Source organism: Montipora foliosa, chromosome 8 (genome assembly GCF_036669935.1).
Source record: "Montipora foliosa isolate CH-2021 chromosome 8, ASM3666993v2, whole genome shotgun sequence".
Lineage (NCBI taxonomy): Eukaryota > Metazoa > Cnidaria > Anthozoa > Scleractinia > Acroporidae > Montipora > Montipora foliosa.
Genome location: NC_090876.1, coordinates 51,433,095 through 51,447,530, shown reverse-complemented (window position 1 = coordinate 51,447,530; position 14,436 = coordinate 51,433,095). Strand labels below are relative to the sequence as shown.

Below are 14,436 nucleotides of genomic sequence, written 5' to 3'. Positions count from 1 at the left end.
ACCAAGTAATTCTTAGTGTAATACGCATAAGCAAATATCAGCACATTACACACTGCAGCCACCATTAAACCAATCGTCACGTGAGCTGGTTTTTTCGCTTCACGGTCTCCTGCATCTACCATGCCGTCATTAAATTGCTGTTTCTTCGCTTTCTTCTTCTTGCCACTGGCAGAGGACAGCTGTTCGAGGGATTCCACCATATTCATTTTAACTGAACTGGAGATTTCCGGTCAACACAAACTTGAGCTTCAGTTGTAGGAAATGGTAACCGCCAGATTATCAAGAGAGCGTTTCCTGGGGGGTAAGAAGCTTTAGTTTTTTAGAACTGCAAGGTTTTGTTGATTCCAAAAGTCAGACCTTATAACTTGAATATTTCAATCGGCTGAAAAAAACTTTTGCTTATAAAAAATTTAACTGTTGAATGGGTTGCCTTTACTGATAATGATAAGGTTAACTGATTAAACTATAAATACACTGAATTTTTGATAAAGGTGCCGATTCCAATCAGTTCCAAATAGACAAATGGACAAGTAGGAAATAAGAAATTCGTCATGACAATAGAATAGAATAGAATCTTTATTTAAACTCACTGACAATATATAGCACACTGGTCTGACTGGTGCTAGTGTGAGCGAGCAAAGTCTACTAAAGCTACAACTAGATACAAAATACCTAAATTACATCACCAATAAAATGGAATAAAATTAGCATAAAATCAAGTAGTATAAAAAAATAATAAAACATAAATAAAGGAATAAATTTAAAAAAAAAACTTAATTAATTAAATAAATACGGAAAAGATGTGACTTAGACAAACATTCGAAAATAAAAAAAATTGCGACAGAACATTTCTTAAAAACATTCTAAGATCTAAAAAGCTAAAAAGTTGAATAAAAATCGATGACGTTTCGACGTTACCGTAACGTCATTATAAAATTTTAAATAAATTTTTAAAAAATTAAAAATTAAAAATTAAAAAAAGAAGGAACATTTTTTTTCTTAAAATTTTTTTTAAAAATTTTATTTATTTTTCTGTCGACACAAACTTGAGCTTCAGTTGTAGGTTAGGATAGAGTAAGTGTTTGCGATATGTACGCAATCCGACTAGAATAAGGGTGTGAAATTTCAAAACGATCCCATTTTAAACTCGTCTGTGACCAGTTGATGTAACATGCACCTGAACATGGTCTACAAGAGCCGACGTATGATAACCATTGATTTTAAAATGCTCAGTTTTTCTGTCATGCAATCGTCTTTTAGTTTTTTCGGTATTTAAATCATTGCAGTCCTAACAAGCAGCTCTATATACAATCTTAGACATTTGGATGCGGGTAAGTCTATCTTTGTAAGGAAAGAAAGATTTAATGCGACGAGTGCTTTGAAAAATCACTTTAAGGTCAATGATTTTTATTTCAGAAAAACTGAAAGACGATTCCATGACAGAAAAACTGTGGTCATCATACGTCGGTTCTTGTGGACTATGTTACATCAACTGGTCACAGTTTAAAATGGGATCATTTTGAAATTTTAGCAAAAGGGCGATCCGGCATTCACTGTAAAATAAAGGGTGTGAAAGGCAGCTTCTCGACGTCTTGAAAAGAGTACGGGTTCATGTCTCCCACTAAACTGCGAGCTGTCTCTTTCTTCTCCTAGACTGCGCGGGGCACGAGTGTGTTACTACGATTGCGACCCACGCCACGCGAGTCGGTTACCCAAAATTTCATCATGTTTTTATTTCCACCCGCGCGTTGGATTAGGAAGAAAGGACGACTGCTCGCAGCCTAGTCTCCCACACTCCCACCAAAATTTAAGGGTGGGGACTCTAGTGGCCCCCTATGGAGGTTTCCACGACAGTGTATATATTGTTCTGTGCCATCATATCAAGAGCAATTAAGGACGGTGCTACTAATTCAAAGGTATTTTTGCCCCGGTTTATGATTATGCAGGAAATGCGTAGATCCTAACAAGAGTTATTGAAATCCAAAAAGATAATTGGAGATAACCACGCATTTTTCAAAGATAATTGATGAATAATATTTGTAAAAAGCTTCAAAGTACAAAGCAATGTATGGGATTCTTTCTCAAGTTGAAGCTTAACTATCTCTCTAAAATGCATGGTTACCCCCAATTTTCTCAGTTTGGATACCAAGAGTACTTACTAAGATATACTTTCTCCGGATAGTTTTAAACCGCGCTTAAATATCACTGTATTGGTAAGCATCACCGATAGGAAACCCGAGTATGTCGAGATGAGCAGAACGCATGCGCAATACTGAACAATAGTACGCACCGTCCTTACACTCTCAGACACTTTCTCCGAACAGGCCTCTGAAATATCTGTGATACACAGAGAGTTCTCCTAATACTCGAGGTAAGCGTTATGATGTTTTGGTTATTTTCTGTTCTCGCAAAAGTGTAAGCAACAAGGATGTGTGAAAATTCCACTTTCAGATTTTTTTTGAAGAACAGTTTTGCTCTTATTTTGTTTATTTTGCCCTGTCACCCAATAGAATAACTCATATTTCAAAGAAATTTTCCGAATATAAAAGAAAAGAATTTGCTCGGTCAACGGAGCCAGATGATTCTTAACCGTAACTCAAGCTAGAATAACCTCACGCCGGCACTTTACCCAACTACAATGTAGCTCTTGACACAAATCAGATAAAAGCAGTGATTTTTTTAATTGCCCTGGTATTTAGTGCCTCGTTTACGCAAAAACGCTTCAAGAGTCTTGTGTTTCAGTGACTTGAATATATGAGAATGCCGCCATCTATGCGCATAGTGATATGCTATAATTACATTTATGCAAAACGTCATTTTTCAAGTTTAATTTAATTCATTTTTTTCCGACAGCTAAACGTCGTATGAATCATTCGCTTCTTTACTTAAAAAAGCATTCCCTCATTTACTCGATAAAACATATCAACAAGGAGGTGGAACCCAATGGCATATAGAATTCCATATAGTCACTTGCGGCCTAATCATTGAATAGCGCAAGTGTTGTTATGTGCCTTCAAACGCTTCCGACTAATCCCCAGAAGTTTCCGTTTAAAAAAAAAACAGGCTCTGTCGGCAAATCCGACATAGCTTTATAGGATAAGATTTTTAATAGAATAGAGAATTGTCCGGCGAAAAGTAAAATATGCGGTTGAGAAGCTATCAGATATTGAAGGATCGTTAAATTCAAAACTACAGGCCTCCCTATTTTTCATCTTTACCGGGCAGAAAGAGCCCCTTCATCATAAACAAACTTTTTCCGACAAGAACGACTAGAAAAGAGACCTGGAACAATACAGGAGTTCGAGGGTTTTCTCTTTTCCTTCCGTCTTCAGACATCAAGCCGCCCATCTGTGGCTTTTTTGCTTTAATAAAAGAAGAAGTAATATCGACTCTTGCACCAATGATCTCAATACAGTTGAGGCGTTGTCGTAACAATTTTTGCGTTGTTGCAAAATTTACCTCAAAATAGAACTCTTTAGAAAACAGTCCTAAGAAAATACGCGCGCTGATTGGTTAAAAATCGCGTTTCTATAACTAGATGAAACACAGAACTAGCACGAGTTGTTGACGTAGTGATGGCGCATGCAAAGACAGTTTGTCACAGTTTGCATTTTGATAATTAGAGTTTGAGAGAAATTGTTATCTTTAAGAAAGTTATGACATTTTTTAATTTCGAAGACATGTTTCGATGTTACAAACATCATCGTCAGTACAAAATATTTGAAATTAAAAAATGTCATAACTTTCTTAAAGATAACAATTTGCTTTCTGCTGTCTCGACCTTTTAGTTTGAGAGAACTCGAGAAAGCGGTGGAACACTGTCAACACTCGCCTGCGGCTCGTGTTCCCACAGCATTTCTCGTTGTTCCAAACTTTCCCTCGTGTTTCTATAACTCGATAGAAACACGGTACATGTTTGTATTTCTTAAATAAATGTTATCTAAAATATTAAAGGCTTCATTGAAGTTTACTTTCGGGCTGTTTCATTGATAGAGTTACTGCGGCAGCTCATCCAGGAGATTCTCCTAAAATGGCATTCTTGTGGTTGGCATTTATACTGCATTCTCGATGTCAAGTTCATAAGAATAATCAAATTCAATATTTGTTGAAATCTGCAGTTGTGTTAAACAAAACATGGATTCGCTTTACGTTTGCCCCAAGCGAGCGTATATCAGGGCTCAATACACAGACGCAGGAGATTTGTTCATACGAGATAGCATAAAGTATATGCCTACCTCCCATATATACGTAGTGTCTCATTTCCTCTAGCCCAGACTGCTTCCCCGGCTACCTCTCTGTAGCCTGTGATCAGGAATTGGCTGGCGAAGTGAGACAGTCCCTCTATGTCAGATGACTTCGTTACGCAAATATTTTGATGAAGTTAGTGAGTCAAATCAGTGTTTATCAATTTTATTTTTTTTCAGGAGAGATTCGTGAACCGTCATGTCCAGTAAGTTTCAAAAGGAATGCCTTGATATACATAACAAACTGCGGGCTGAGCACGGTGCGCCGCCACTTAAATGGTCAACTGAACTTGCTTCTGAATCAGAAAAATGGGCGAAAGAACTGCTTAGGAACAATAAACTACAACACAGCTCTGGCGAATATGGAGAAAATCTGGCGTTTGCCTCTGGTATGGAAAATCCTTGTCATTATTACTCCATTCCAAAAATTTTCGCGCAACGTTAGGTAGTCCTTGTATAGTGCTTTGGATGTTGTGTTATGATATTGTTTGGTGAATAAATTCTCGGAGATTTTAGCAACATCAAGTCACTCTAAATTCTAATGATTAAGGCCCGTTTCAAACGTCGAACTTTACATGTGCCGAATCTGATGCAAATGAACTAAAACAATAGATTTTCTCATTTTCATTAGATTCGGCACATGTAAAGTTCGACGTTTGATAACATGTTTGTATTTCAAAGGCACCCAACGAGCAAATTAAGCCAAAAGCCTTCGAGAGGCATTTCTAGGCTCCTTGTTATGTATAAAGACTGTTTAAAGAGGTGTTTTTATCACTTAGAATTTATAATTTGATCTGTTCGGATATCTCAGCTGAAAATTGTCCGAACATTTTAGGGAATGATCATCTTCATTTCAGAAATCGCAAGCTGAACGTTAGTTACCCTCTAAGAACTTCCAACCGAACCGAACATTTTTATTTTTTGCTTGAAAATGGGGGATTCTCTCATAATGGTCTCAATTAAAAGCAGGGTTAGCGAAGTGTTTGGAGTAGTTCGCCTTGCAAAAAAGTAGCCTGGATTTGATGTCCGGACACAACGTCACTTGTGACTTTAATTTGTTTGTTCTCTACTCTGCTCTGAGAGATGATCCTCCGGTTTTCCTTTTTCATCAAAACCCAGTACTTAATTTCATTTGCTTTCACTTCATGTGATTTGATTTATAACATTCTCCCTGGGTTCAACTACAGCTTAGGATTATTATCGTCATCATCTTCTTGGTAAAAAATATAACGAAGGCCTTACGTTTTCAGGTTATGAATTAACTGGCGCAGGTGCCACCCAGATGTGGTATGATGAAATCAAAAATTACAACTTTGATAATCCTGGAAATTTCGGAGGCACGGGACACTTTACTCAAGTCGTATGGATAGCATCACAACAAATGGGCGTCGCAATAGCTGGTGAAGGAAACGGATCACAATATGTAGTTGCCAGATACAGCCCTGCTGGAAATCTCCTGGGTCATTATCAAGAGAACGTAATGCCCAAGGATACAAAAGCCAAGGGAGGAAAGTCTGGTATGCTAATCTTTTACTTAGTTTTCGTTCGACCAGATTAGTTTGGAGATGTACTTTTCGTTTTCACTGCAACGTTAGCACGGGATACATGCCTCGTTACTGACGACAGGAGGACAGTACGTCTTGTTCGCGCTCGCGAGCGCGCGTTGGAAACGCACTTCCCTCGCGAGTACGAAGCTTACGCAAGGACGACGATGGCACTAACGAGAACGTCGTCCAAAAATGTTATTTCCCGTCATTGAAACAGTTTCGTTACAACCCCAAGTCGTTCGGAATAGAAAGTGTGTACCAACATCGCAGTTATGAAATTGGCATGATTGGTGTGGCTGTTTGGGAAGAAAATTTTAAAATGTTTCGTCAGGTTCTCACGTCCTCTACACACCTCAAATTTGGTCAATTCAAGTCGTTGTCAGGTCGAGGACTGCAAAGAAATGTACATTAAATGTAAAATCGCACTTGCAGGGCCTTTGTTTTTGCTCATTAAGCTCATTAAGCGTTTTCACATGACGTCACGGCAGCCATGTTGGTGTTCCAAGACAAAGGAATGGCGGCCGTGATAGTGTACCAAACTAATCCTCCGGGAATTGAACTCTATTTTTATATTCCAGAGTTTCGAAGCAAGCAACCGTGGACAATTTTCCTGTCGGTGTACGTTGGATCGGTGGCTTGATCTGATCGGCGTTATTTCAAGTTGAGAAACTAAATATTTTATGCAAGAGCCGATACAACGTAGATTTGATTTTAGTGATGTATGTACTATATTCAATGTAAACTCTCATTGTACCTGAAGAAGGCTGGTTTGGCCAGCCGAAATGTAGTACATCACTAAAATCAAATCTACGTTGTATCGGCTCTTGCTTAAAATATCTATTTTTATGCAAATACTTTCCTTTGTTTCAATAATACAATATGGCTGCTGGTCACGTGAGTGAAAACGCTCTATTGTTTTGGGGCATCGTCGTCATTCTTGCGTAAGGTTCCTTGTATCAAATACAATGGGCCGTTTCCGAGTTCATGCCTGCTTCCTCTTCAAAGCGAGTCTAAGTGCGAAGTTTTTGTGATGCTCGTAGACCAATTTCGATATATTAAAATTCAGTCATAAACAAAAGACATCATCTCGAGGCTCTGGGGAATAAACTCATAAAAATCCTTATATTATAATATAGTTGTGGGTGCCCTTGCAATTCAGCTGTAGCTGCAAGAAGGTAAATAAACTGATCAATCAATCTATATTTATTCCCAAGAGCCTCGAGTTGATGCCTTTTGTTTAGGACTGAGTTTTAATATATCGAAATTGGTCTATTAGTTCTACTTACATATGAATGAAAACTAATTTTCTTAAGAAAAACCTCTCACGTAGACTCGCTTTGAAGAGGATCAGACTCGTACGAACTCGGAAATGGCCTTTTGGCAGGCTTTCCTCAAAAGGCTAGTTGAACATCAATTTTATTACAAATATACGCTAAGGTAAGAAGATATTGGAAGCGCTAACCAAAACAGTGGCTCCTAGACTTGTTTAAAATGATTAAAAGAAATTTCCAAAATTTTGAATGAATGATGACCACTTTCAAAGGACATGTTTCGATCGTTCAACGCCCATCATCAGTTCTGAAAGATTTCAAAAAAACGAATAAGATCTTTAAAAAAGGACATTTTTGCTTATCACTTCGGTATTGCAAAAATACTACAACTAACTGAAACAAATTTCTTGTGCCTACAGGTAAAGGGAAAGCTTGTATTATCCTGTGAAGTTGAAAGAGAATCAAACTTCAAAATGCAATCTACTCAGACGTAATTCTAAGAGGAAATAGACACAAGGGAATATTCCCTTTTATTAGTTTTGGTTATTTTTGCCCAACCCGTAAGTGGGATATTAAAGGCTAAAGAAGGATCGGCGTGGAAGTTACACTAAATTTCAAAAGGTCTTCGTTATAGTTTAAACAAATACCCCTGAGAAGGACATTTCAGTGCTGTTTTTATTTTTCATAAGGTGAGAAACATGTGAGCAAAGACTCTTACAAGATGTAGTAGTGCTGATGTTGGATCCAGTCATACTTAGTTGAACAAAATGAAAGACTTTGGCCACACCTATAACGCTTCTTTTAGTACTTTGTTGAGTAAATTTCATAACCGTTTATAGGTACAGCTAACTCAAATGCGTTTCCTGCGGTACTGGGCTACCTCACGTGCTTGAGTATAAAATTGTATGAAATGTGACTAAAAAATTGAGTCGTACGTTTCTTCAAGGCAATTGCACAAATCATTAAATTTGTAATTTGTTTAAGCTGCCTAACGGTACTCTCTTACAACGCTGCTTTTGGATGAGGTGATGTACGAGGTTTTCCACCACGTCTTCACACTTATCTCGGTGGACGTGACTGTTATATCAGCACTGTTGGTTTGGACAAACATCTTCTTTATTTTGCAGTTGTAAATTATCACTTATTTCAGTTATGGGTATTGTATATGCATATTGCGGACCTATTATTTTAGTCCTTTACAAAATATCGGTGGTACTTGCCGTCCTGACGTTAAGCTTTGACCCTTGTTACACTACTACCCATCTGCAGCTCCCTACTAACTAAAACCTCCCTTTTTAGTAAAATAAATCTAATGTGTTAGGCCCGCGGCGAGTGAGCAGAATCTCAAAAAACAATTTCCTTTTAATATGTGGATGACAATAATCAGCAGTTTTTTCCAAATGCGTGACTTACAAATATTCCAGAAGAGATAATTTTACATATACATTTGTTCAAATTTTACATGTCTGTTATCAACTTGTGGATAATGGCTTCGTTTCTCATTCTCCACAATAGCGAAGCTGGCAAGCTGGTGTACTCATAAGCTCGTAGCTGTAAAACGGACCACAATTCCTGAGCCTAATATGAGTTTCCCAGTAACAGCAACTACTAGACCAATGATAGCAAACGCGCCTTGTCACAATTCCATCATGCACTTCGGGATGGCTTCCGTTCAGCCAGCCAGGCGCATGCGTGTTACACTTGTGCTTAGCGATGCAAGTTGTTGGCATGTGATTACCAGACTCGTTTCCAAAGCGGTACCAGGCTTTCTGAGTGATCAAATTGCGGTCACAAAGGGTAGTGGATGGCGGAGAATCTCGGTGTCTGTTAGCTTCTGTTAACCACTTATACCCTGAACAGCCTTCCCCTGTTACTGCAAAATTGAAATGTATTCACGTGTTTTATTGCTGATGGCACACTACAGGGCCTATTCAAGGCAAATGGAAGCTTGTAACATCATGGGACCACTCGTTTAGAAACTAACATCGCAACTTAAAACTTGCTACGGCCTTCTATTTGTTCAAAACTTAAAATGGAGATTTACTGCTTATTTTTTATAAATGAGTAGCCCCCCCCCCCCCCCCCACCTTTTGAAAAGTGTTCACAAGGTTCTGCTATAAAGCATAACCTTTCGTGTCTATTCTATAAATAATCTGACGAAGTATCACGAATTTTACATGCAGACTTGCATTAGATGCATTTTTGCTGCATGTTTACAACGAAAATGTTGTGCACCAAAATATATAGACTACGTTTAGCAGACATACCCAGCTCTCCGAGGAAAAACAGGTCGGGTAAGGCGACATGTAGGCTACAAAATAACTGTTCTGTAGAGAACTGAGTTGCACAGTAGGTAGTCTAGATACTAACCTACAGTAGCGCAGCTTGTTTTACCGTCTCCGTAAAACCCTTCTTTACAGACACATTTATATGAGCCCACTGTATTTTGGCATGTAGCGTCTTCATGGCAACTGTGTGTCGATGCGCTTTGGCATTCATCTTTATCTGGAAATCGGAAAAAAAGGCCGAAGTCAAAGTCTTCATCTAACCCTGTGAGAATGAAATCAAATGTGATCTGTCCGGCAACCATTTGAGCATATTTCAGTTGAGCTTCACAAAAACTACTAGCAAATCACCATAGATATTTGGATAAACTGAATTATGGATAGAAGCAGAGAAAATACTTGCTGGAAAACGTGTGCTACCTGTGAATAAGTCGTAGTTGAAATTGGGCCAACTTCATTTACAAATAAACCTCATTTTTTTCTCTCATGTTTACGTTCCTTAAAGAAACCAGATCACAAATTATTTCTTACAATTTACTGAATAATCACTCCAATCCTTGCTTCTACAGCGCTGATCCCTTTCAGTAATAACAACCAACGGTTTTTTTCCGTTTACTTAACAGTCAGACAGACGCTTCCACGGACGATTCTCAAACCGAATAAAAAATAAATAAAGCAACAAAACACCAAAATAAACGAGTAAGGCCTCTAATCATTTAAAAACATTAGCCTCTTACCATCGATTGCACTGACATCACATTCCACTAAAGCCACTTCCCCTGGTGTTACAGATGAATGCATCCATTGTTTACCGCTGACCATTTCATCGCCCTCGCTACTTTTAATTTCCTTGCAAGACCACGCAGGCAACTCGCGAATGGAACCGAGAGGAACTAGGGAGGTAGACAATGCAGAATCTGTACGCTGCTGCGATTGGTTCCGTGAAAAACGTTTGAATGCATACTTACCTCGTCTCAACCAGCGTTTAGCGTAGAGTTTGCCTTGTTTTTCCACGAAATCCTCGGGCCTGGCTTCCTTTGTGCGATTATTTAACTCACACTCGTTCGTCATGATTTCGTAGTTAATGCTTTGACATTGGATTTCTGTATTACACTTGAGCATACACTCCAATGGATTTCCGGCCATCAAAGTTTGAAATGTATGACCCTGGAGCATTTTTCCATACTCTGAAGATGCCGTCCTACAATGCTGAGCATTGATCACGCTGACAATGACATGGCAAGTGATGAAAACACGGCTGATGATTGACAGCCAGATCTCAGCCATATGATAGATAATTTATGAGAGGAACCACACAAAGATATCAAGTCCTTAGAGAACAGCAGAGAACTCTGAAGAATAATGTCCAAAGATAAAAATCGGAAAATATCAAATTTATTGGGAATTTTGTTTTAAAAGAAAGACTCAACAACGCTTGTGTTAATAATTGCCTCTACAACATTATATATCTAAAAAAGCAGTATCTTTGTTTTCCATTTGATACGAGTTGGAGCATGCGCATGAGCTTAAACTGATGGGATGAAAGAAAGAACAAGTCGATCATCTTGGCAAAAATTTTACGAGCCGTGAAGTATCGCAGGGAAAAAGGACTAACTTGTGGAGAGTTAAAAAAAGACAAGTTCCAAATGTAAATTAGACTTAATGGACCCCTATTTAAAATGGCTGACTCAATTGGACTTTCTTTTGGTAGCTTTTCAAAATTTTAATCACTTATTAATGATCACCTGGCAAACGGTATCTGTAAATATAAGATGAATTCTAACTTTACTTGTAGAATTGCTGCTCAAAACAACTTTCCAAGCTCGTGTTCAACGTCGATTTCAACTTTCTGTAAAACAACAAGTATAACCAATATCTCATTTTAGAAAGAATAGGAGATGATCACGGCCAGTTGCTGTGTACACAAACAAAGGTTGACTCCTTGTAAATTATTTTTTCCCGGTGGGAGGAAGTATTTTTCACGAAATATGAAAATTAGCAACAAGGAAAATAAACGGAAGGGGTAGTTCAAGGGACAAGAGAATTTTTGGAGGGCCTGAACTCGTGTATCATGCCGTGATTGTCATGTATTTGGGGATCTTGAAAAACACACGAAGATACTCTTTTCTTGAAATCCAGCAAGCCGCTGATTCTTAATAGAAAAACATTAATCATTTTGTAACACAGTCAAGCTTAATTTTGACGTTTTAAGGGTCTCGTGCCGTAAAACTAGATTCTAGATATACTTCCCGGTTTCAATGGAAAAAGAAGCAAAACAGAAAAAAAGATTGTATGCTAGTTCAGAGCTCAATTCATACCCTACCTCCCGTTTCCAATCGTTAAACTCTTCAGTAATACAAACACGATATCTAACAAAGGATGGATGTCTCTGAGCGTGAAGTAACTTTCCTCAAATCCCTCGGCTGTGGGTTACTCAAAGACTTCCAACAACTGACTCGAATTCTTGAATTTTACACGTAGGAGTCAGCTACTTTTTAAAAACCTGTTTCACTGTTAAAAAGCAACCGCGAGAATTATTTCTTATTCCTCTTGGCACCAAAAACATGTAATTTATTTATATTGCTTTATGAAGTGCACAGAATTAAAAATGTATGAGGCACGTTTTTGTTCATTTAGGACGGTGTAAACAATGAGGGAATACTCTGGTAATGATGCAGTGTTTGTTCTTTAACATTGTTGAGAAATTGTGAACAACAAGCCTAACCTTAAGTCTTTATTATACTGGATGGATGCCAAACTGATGTACTTTCTACAGGTAGTTATCATCTTATGCCCACAATATCTCAGCCCATATTTCTTCCAAACTAGCAATAGTTCAGGGGTAACCAACGTCAATTTTCGGAAAATAATTATCTGTTCGGAAGACAATTTGAGATCTAGAATTTTCGCAACATTTGTAGTAAAATTTCTTGCTTGCCTGCCTGTCCTAGGATTTTCGAACATCTGAAACATGGTACAATTGCCCATTTTTAACGGATTTTTACCCTAAAAAGGTCACCTAGAATTTTCGGGAGCCTTTCTTCTGGCTGAAATTTTCGAAAAGGTAAGTTTTGATCCCTATAATTTTCGAATCACTGGACTTTCAGCTAGAGAATCCGAACAAAAAAAAATTTTTTAGGGGATAAAAATATGCCTATATCTGCCGTTTAAATACTGAAATACGTTTAACAATGCTATGTTTAAGTGGTTTTGAACTATATTCTCGTTGGGTGCCCCTGATAGTTGACACTACAAGTGCCCTCACTGTCAAGTATACTTGTACGCAGAATTCAACGTGTCTAGGGCCCAAGTAGAGAGGGGAGAACAAATCAGTATACCGAATATGATTCGTGAGTGGGCGGTTTGATCATGCATGGCGGACACGATGCTGTCCCAATCGAAACAGAAACTAAAACAAACGCAAAGTCAATTTTTACCGCAATGTGGCCATCGTTTTTTAAAAATGTAACATACTGCAAGGGATGGAGTTTTTTAGTCTTGAGTAACGTGAATAACCACTGATTTTTCATGTCGCGCGGTTTGAAATATGCTTTATTTAGATGTCCTTGATCGGGATTATATCATTGCAGTTATAGGATTACATGACCAAATAAATAGTAAGAAGAGGAAGTGTTAAAATCTGACCGGATGAAGAAACTGAAACTGTGTCACGGTATTATTATGATAGGAACATCGAGTGAACAATTTGTGTAGAAAACTCTAACCCTTCTGGTAACAAATTTGGAATTCGGAAATGTTGAGAGTATCTTGGAAGAACTGAAACCGGCTGACGGTCTCAAAAATCCAGCAAAACTATGATAATAACTTGTTAAGTGGCCTTTTTCTTCAGTCTAAAGACGTGATCAAGATTGGTTCCCCGGATTGATTCTTTCTATTAAAACAACAACCTCTTCAAGACAGAATACTGTCGCGGGCCTATGTTAATGTTTGGAACAACACCGATCGTTTGCTTTGTAAATACTTTAAGAATCACTAATGTTTATCTTCAGTCGTTTTCTAACAACTCTTGCTGGTTGTAGACTGAGAGACTACTGAGTCTTTCATTCTCTCACACGGTGATTTGTGTCTGACAAATCGTTTCCCGAAAAAAACTTCGTGCGTGCTTGAACAATGTTCCTCAATAGACCTTTTTCGCTTGTACATTTTGTTTTCCCAATACAAATCATGTGATAATACTCAGGAGGATTGGTCCTTTGTAGGCAACTCGATTTGTATCAGATCTGCTTTAATGTTTGATTTTTCAATTGCTAACCCGAACAGCACTTCGGTTCTTTGTGTGAGTTTCTACTTCGTGATTCGCAGAACACCTCGGTCGTGTAGAACAATACCAATACCACTTGCGAGCCCGATTATATATTAAGCGATACTGATACCACCTTGAGCGCCTGGTTGAACTGGCAAATCGAGATTGATTCCCCCTACAATATCAACCAATTTATACACTTACCCTTTTTATGCGGGGACTTCTCGGTTGCCTCCTCGGGTTTTGGCCTCTGGACCAAAATCCTGCGAGGGCAATCACTATAACTCTACACACGCGCAACCTACAATGATGCCTCCTCGGACTAACCAACTGAGTGAGCCACGCCTGCTCCTTTTTTGGCGGACAATTGGGTAAGCAAACCCATGCAGCTACAAATTATAGATCGCACTGTCTTTTAGTTGCCTCCGTTTTCCAGTAATCTCATGTTTCGTTTTCAGACTTACCATTAACTGATTCCAAGAGAAAACACATCGTTGCTCTAAAATTACATTTTCCCTATCATACGGCTCCACTTGGGATTTTAGTAGCAGGAACTGGGATACCAGGAAAACTTGCCACTGGGACTGGGATTTTGTCAGCTCAGCTCACAAATCTTTATTTCGGTGGTTAATTTACCCTCATCAACTCGTTTGATAAAATTTCAGTCCACACCGACCCAGCACCATGTCCCTGATTTGTCTTCTGTCATTTCAGCGTCAAGTTTAATGGCCATGTATTCATCGCTCATGATGCCACTTATTGATATTAATGAGTTTCAGCCAGAGTTTTCAGTTTGTTGGTGTGACAATGATCGCTTTTGTTCTG

At 38.4% G+C, this 14,436-nt stretch overlaps 2 protein-coding genes across 9 annotated transcripts; one reads left to right on the top strand and one right to left on the bottom strand.

The window, feature by feature from the left end:
* The first annotated feature begins 2,276 nt into the window (after positions 1 to 2,276).
* On the top strand, positions 2,277 to 8,045 carry LOC138012832 (Golgi-associated plant pathogenesis-related protein 1-like). 3 transcript variants are annotated; one of them, XM_068859741.1, is made up of 4 exons: positions 2,277 to 2,371; positions 4,425 to 4,633; positions 5,495 to 5,761; positions 7,482 to 8,045. In XM_068859741.1, exons 2-4 carry the CDS (start codon positions 4,444 to 4,446, stop codon positions 7,508 to 7,510), a joined length of 486 nt encoding a protein of 161 aa, XP_068715842.1. In that variant the 5' UTR covers positions 2,277 to 2,371; positions 4,425 to 4,443; the 3' UTR covers positions 7,511 to 8,045. The 3 variants fall into 3 exon arrangements, with proteins under 3 accessions (XP_068715842.1, XP_068715844.1, XP_068715843.1); XM_068859743.1 differs by lacking the exon at positions 2,277 to 2,371 and adding an exon at positions 4,138 to 4,223; XM_068859742.1 differs by lacking the exon at positions 2,277 to 2,371 and adding an exon at positions 4,230 to 4,327.
* A 143-nt stretch (positions 8,046 to 8,188) lies between these two features.
* Positions 8,189 to 11,881, bottom strand: LOC138012822 (uromodulin-like). 6 transcript variants are annotated; one of them, XM_068859728.1, is made up of 6 exons: positions 11,671 to 11,881; positions 11,093 to 11,196; positions 10,316 to 10,699; positions 10,085 to 10,240; positions 9,433 to 9,567; positions 8,189 to 8,935 (listed from the first exon to the last, which is right to left on the bottom strand). In XM_068859728.1, exons 3-6 carry the CDS (start codon positions 10,632 to 10,634, stop codon positions 8,562 to 8,564), a joined length of 984 nt encoding a protein of 327 aa, XP_068715829.1. In that variant the 5' UTR covers positions 10,635 to 10,699; positions 11,093 to 11,196; positions 11,671 to 11,881; the 3' UTR covers positions 8,189 to 8,561. The 6 variants fall into 6 exon arrangements, with proteins under 6 accessions (XP_068715829.1, XP_068715824.1, XP_068715827.1 ...); XM_068859723.1 differs by having other exon boundaries at positions 10,085 to 10,699; XM_068859726.1 differs by having other exon boundaries at positions 10,085 to 10,699; positions 11,132 to 11,196.
* Positions 11,882 to 14,436: the final 2,555 nt, after the last annotated feature.

Bases quoted from the DNA above. Each gene is read 5' to 3' on its own strand.
- LOC138012832 (XM_068859741.1), top strand. From the start codon at position 4,444: ATGTCCAGTAAGTTTCAAAAGGAATGCCTTGATATACATAACAAACTG. The intron at 4,634-5,494 runs GTATGGAAAATC...TTACGTTTTCAG, and splicing joins AAATCTGGCGTTTGCCTCTG to GTTATGAATTAACTGGCGCA. The intron at 5,762-7,481 runs GTATGCTAATCT...TTGTGCCTACAG, and splicing joins AGCCAAGGGAGGAAAGTCTG to GTAAAGGGAAAGCTTGTATT.
- LOC138012822 (XM_068859724.1), bottom strand. From the start codon at position 10,634: ATGGCTGAGATCTGGCTGTCAATCATCAGCCGTGTTTTCATCACTTGC. The intron at 9,568-10,084 runs GTAAGAGGCTAA...TCCGATTTCCAG, and splicing joins TGATGTCAGTGCAATCGATG to ATAAAGATGAATGCCAAAGC. The intron at 8,936-9,432 runs GTTAGTATCTAG...TCAATTTTGCAG, and splicing joins AACAAGCTGCGCTACTGTAG to TAACAGGGGAAGGCTGTTCA.